Source organism: Paramacrobiotus metropolitanus, unplaced genomic scaffold (genome assembly GCF_019649055.1).
Source record: "Paramacrobiotus metropolitanus isolate TYO unplaced genomic scaffold, Prichtersi_v1.0 Parri_scaffold0000248, whole genome shotgun sequence".
Lineage (NCBI taxonomy): Eukaryota > Metazoa > Tardigrada > Eutardigrada > Parachela > Macrobiotidae > Paramacrobiotus > Paramacrobiotus metropolitanus.
In genome coordinates this window covers 1-5,214 of record NW_026570468.1, presented here as the reverse complement: position 1 = coordinate 5,214, position 5,214 = coordinate 1, and the positions used below count along the sequence as shown (strand labels likewise).

General features: G+C 41.7%; 1 protein-coding gene across 1 annotated transcript; it reads left to right on the top strand.

Moving 5' to 3' along the window:
* Positions 1–3,978: 3,978 nt before the first annotated feature.
* Positions 3,979–4,987, top strand: LOC129601539 (uncharacterized). The gene is made up of 3 exons (XM_055500379.1): positions 3,979–4,251; positions 4,490–4,603; positions 4,754–4,987. The coding sequence occupies exons 1-3, from the start codon at positions 4,054–4,056 to the stop codon at positions 4,985–4,987; spliced, it is 546 nt and encodes a 181-aa protein (XP_055356354.1). The 5' UTR covers positions 3,979–4,053.
* The last annotated feature ends 227 nt before the right edge of the window (positions 4,988–5,214 follow it).

The following is a 5,214-nucleotide window of genomic DNA, read 5'->3' as shown; positions in this document are numbered from 1 at the left end:
AAGCCGATGAAGGCCCTGGAACAATCGAATGTGCTGGTAATTTTTTCCTTAAAAAATTTGTTCATGGTCTGCGCTTTGACGCCGAAGAGCAAAGATCACTAAAAGCATAATCTGGGTATTAACAATTAATTGTAGAATTTAAGTGTATTATAATTACGATTAATTACATATTATACAGAGTAAATTAGGCTGGATTTCCGTGAATTTTGTGAACGGTTGTTAAAGCTGAACAAAGTACTTACTGTACTGAAACTGAATAATGATAACTATTTATCGCACTGGAATAATCTACGGTATTCTGGACTGCTTGAAAATAAACGTGATAGGAACGGGACTTTTTATTCGTAGAAATACTCCGCGCGACCCGATACGAAAGTGCTGAAAACGACCGTAATTCCTGATAAAATTATTGTTCGCCAAACGGAACTGGCCAATCATGTGCTTGTTATGGGAACAGTATCGGTAAGAGACCAACGATAAATTTTATGGCTGGCTAATAAGATCCTTGGTTACTGTCACTTATGTTTTTGTTATTTATTGTTAACTGGCCTTGACCGCTTACAATCTGCAGTATGGAGACAATCCTATCAAGTGCCCGTACGGAACCGAAACCAACGCTTGTAACACAGTGGAATTCACGTCGACGGATAGTCTGAAGGCTCATCTGGAAGCCGCGCACGAACTGACTAACGTTCAGGTTAATCTACTGTGTCCCTGTCCCGCGGAATGCAACGGAAATGAGGAATGCCGGGTTGTGGTGTACGATCAGTACTCCGGGGTGTTTCTGGATGACCACATGACGGTTGCTCATAAGGAGTTCTATGAAAAACTGCAAACACTGTCATGCTGCGATAAGCTTGATGACGACCAGAAGGAATTTCTCGAAGCATTTCTGGAGGAGAATGATTTGGTATGACAAAAGCGTAGCCTGCAGATTTTGTTCACCACAATTAATCCACCCGCATCAACATACAAAATCCAATCTGTGGAAAATTCATGTATGATTCCACGGTGGAATCATACGAAGAATTTTCTACAGATTGGATTATTATTAACACCATTATTATTATTGGATTATAATTATCCACCTGATTATTTTAAAGGCCTAACAAACATATTGCTACATTTACTGTTTTCAATGCTTACTTATACAAGGATTCATTTTAACCCTTGGTCTGATAACAGAAAATGGAAGATATGAAATATCTCGACCATCTGAACGGGCGTAAAACATTTCCGGAATGGGTACTCGATCTGGATGCAAAACAACCGTTTCCTAGCCAGATTATTCCAGATAAATTCGTCATTCCTACCGTCGTAGAGGTGGGGTTGCAGTAATTAGCAAAATGATTATATTTATCCTCCAGAATTCTAGGTAGATGCGTTTTACAGCAGTTTATAGAACGTTCTTTATTTCACAGAATTGCTGCTTACGTTACGTCTGCAATCTTGAACCATGTAAAAGAACTGGCTTTCGCTACGCGCGACAAATAAAAAGTCATATCGCTGTTGCGCACGAGGAGCAGGTGCGCATGGAAACCGACCTGTTCTTTGGATGCCCTGCTCCAGTGAGCTCTTTTTCTACTTTGACATGTGTCTGAACTTACTCTGAAGTCACTAAAGCGTTTGGGTTCATTCACCAGGGATGCAATGATATCGCGATGGCCGAAACGAAGCATATGGTATCACACGTGAAAGCGATGCATCCTTTACTCTGCGGCAAGCCCGACTACTCCGAGAACGCATTGCAGGTGGGTTTTGTAATATTAACACTTTCGACCGAAGCGTAGCGAAGGTTCTCTATATTAAGTTTCTATGAAAAATGTGGTGTCCGTCTGTCACCGCCACCTCACTTTGAAAGGTAAAATTCTCATGGCCACTTTAGCTCCACTAAGAATAGAATGGGGCTAAAACTTTGTTTTTTTGCTGTCGTGCAAAGCGATTTAATCTGGCGGTGGCGACTGGAGATATGAGTTAATTTAGTATGGGAACTTAGGAATTCAGATTTCAAGACAATTTAATACTGTTCGTTGTGTTCACAGAACCGAAGGGACTTGATAATGGATATGGATCGGCGTCGTGTGCTCGTCAGAGACTTTGGATGGTTCCTTGGAGAAGTGTGAAGATTGTTGTAGTGACAAAATGCACCGGCACTTCTGCAAGTACTCGTGCCCTGTACCGGTATGCTGGCTCATAAAGAACTTCTAAATTTCGAATTAAAATACCAGTTTTCCAGTTTTAAGGGCAGGCAACATGAGCATGCTGACCATATGGTGGGCTTCTCGTACTTCTTCCATGCAGCAGCTTTTGAACTTAGGAAAAAATCGTAACAGTAAAACATTTCACACAATGACACACATGCTTGTTTCGTCGTATAATTGGTATATTTATGTACTATTTCATTTACCTGTGGCACAACGTATTAGCACTAACTGAAAAATCATAATCGATAAGTATGGTTTGATTGTCTTGTAGGATTGTTCGGTGGAGTACTGGGATCGTGAGTACATGGTTTGGCACATTGGAGCTGATCATCAGAATCGCTGGAATATTGCCTGAAAAATGCAGTCGTAGTTATGTGTTTGATGCTCGCAAGAAATCGCTGGAATATTGCCTGAAAAAATGCAGTCGTAGTTATGTGTTTGATGCTCGCATTTCTGAGAGTTGGCGCGCGTTGACGATCGGGTCCGCTGCCGCGATACACGTACATCAGTACACAGCTTCGTCGACGTGAGAATGGCATCCCACTGTTGACAGGTGCGGCGGCAGCGCAGCCTTTAACGGTGTCCAATGACTGAAAGGTCTCCTTTAGCACTTCCAGCGGCAACGCCAATACGCGCTCAGCGGCACACAACGGCTGTTTCCGTTTCGGCTCGGCATCCGACTCTGCGGATTTCTTGCGCAACTGATTATAAAGGACGATACTGTCTGGCACTTTCGAACGCCCTAGCCTGTCATTGAATTTGGGAAACTCAGAGAACACGACAAAAATGCTCGGTTGAATGTGTGACCACACCGTTCCCAACCTTTCCAGCAACGCTCCGGCCTGTCAAGGCACGCCAACGCATTTTTTCCAGTTATGTGCTATGTACTATCAATGATTCACCGGTCGGGTCATCGTTTCTTCGGTCAGCAAAACGTCCTCAGCAAATTGTCGATCAGCAGGAGGGGTGGTCAGCGAATTTTCCGTGTGTCAAATTCCTGAATTCGACGTCTGAAAATTCACTCGGAGGAGACAACAGAAACTGCATTTTTTTGCGCTGTTACCTTGAAGTTCAGTAGATTTTATGAGAAATGTACACAGCTTGGATCGAAATAATTTCAAAACAAACAGCTGTTGTGGAAATTCATTAACAAGTAAAAAATAAATCCGTTTCGCATTTGCCGGTACTCAGAGTTAACGGATTCAAAAGTGGTTATGCACGGAATGAAAGTTACCGCGAATGGTTGTAGGCGCAATTTGCGTTATTGTTTGTTTGTTTGTTATTGTTTTATTATTTGTGTTATCGTTTGTTGGCACTTCCGTAACGGACACAGATACAGTACGTTTTGCATTGGTGCTGAATTAGAGGACCTTCGCTGCACTCCGGTCGATAATATGTACTGTGTACTTGGCAAATGGCAACTTATTTTACTTCTGCCAAAGAGCACAAACAGGCGGTTTGAATAGTTTTCCTTTTGTGGTTTCTCTGCATGAACTTACATAATAATATTAATGCTATTATTATATTGCTATACATAATACCAGTCAGATGTTAAATCAGCTTGTTTAGGCTATGTATGTACCGCATTTTTTAGGCCGGTATAAATGGCAGGCATTACAGTAGGCCTTTTAATGCGAGTCTTGCGATGCAGCCATCATGCAGGCTGACGCAACAACATTACGAGTATTGCGATGGTGTTGCGACTGTCGCTAACTTGGGATTGTTTTATTTATTACTGCAGCTTACAGTTCTGTGGGAACAACTGTGTACACACTGTACAGTACAATAGTACTGTGGAGTGTGGACAACGTTTTTTGTTGTATTAAATTTACCGTTTTCAACCATCAAAATGATATCACGCGATCATCTTGAACCGATGGCCATCTCCTCGGATAGTGATAATACGTTCGACCAGAAGCTCAAACGTGGGGAGCGAGACGAGAAAGTTCCTCGTACTGGAGAATCAAGCAGCGACCCGAACGATTCTCCTAACTCTTCGTCCCAAGATGCAAAACCGATGAATTGCCCGAAGCTACCGAACGTTCTGGTATATTTATCGAGGAACCTACATCCTCAGAATATTATAGGCTGATGAATACAGACCAGCAAAAAGCGGATCGAATTATCATAATTATTAATTTTATTACTTGTATAGTAGTGTACTGCAAACTAAAGTATGTAGTTCAAGTAAGTCAACAGAGTTTTTAATATTATTCAGAATAGATATGTTGAGCTTATAAAGAGACGCTTTCTATTAATTTTGTTAAAGATATGCGATTTCCTAGAAATACTCCGCGCGACCCGATACGAAAGTGCTGGAAACGACCATAATTCCTCATAGTATTATTATACGCAAAACGGAACTGGCCAGTCATGTGCTCGTTATGGGAACATTATCGGTAAGAGCCTGGTAAAACATTTGGAAGAATAGCGAGTACCAGTATAATTCTTATTGGTTTTTATTATTCTGGACGTTTGTCTTAGCTGTACTGTACTTATGAAGTTACGTTTGCGGTTTCTCTTTCAAACTGACCGACTACAATGTGTAGTATGGTTACAATCCGATTAAATGTCCTTTATACGGGACCGTAAACGGCGACGCTTGTAAGAACCTGTGCTATACGTCGACGGAAACACTGAAGGCACATCTGCAAGCCGCGCACGCACTAACCAACGTGCAGATCAATCTGTTGTGCCCATGTCCTGCGGAATGCAATGGAAATATGGAATGTCCGGTTGTCGTTTATGATCAGCACACAGGAATGTTTTGGAGAATCACCTGACAACTGCTCATGAAGATCACTTTGAAAAACTGCAAACATTAATGTGCTGTATGAACCCGGATGACAAATCGGATTTCCTTGAAGAATTTCTGGAGGAATATGATTTGGTATGACAACTATGCAGCATGCGCCTTTATAAACGCTATTAAAAACATGTTTTGTAGACAGGCAGCAGTTAAAAACTTAAAATTAACAGTAGGCACTAGGCAGCTAGCTCTACGGATCGG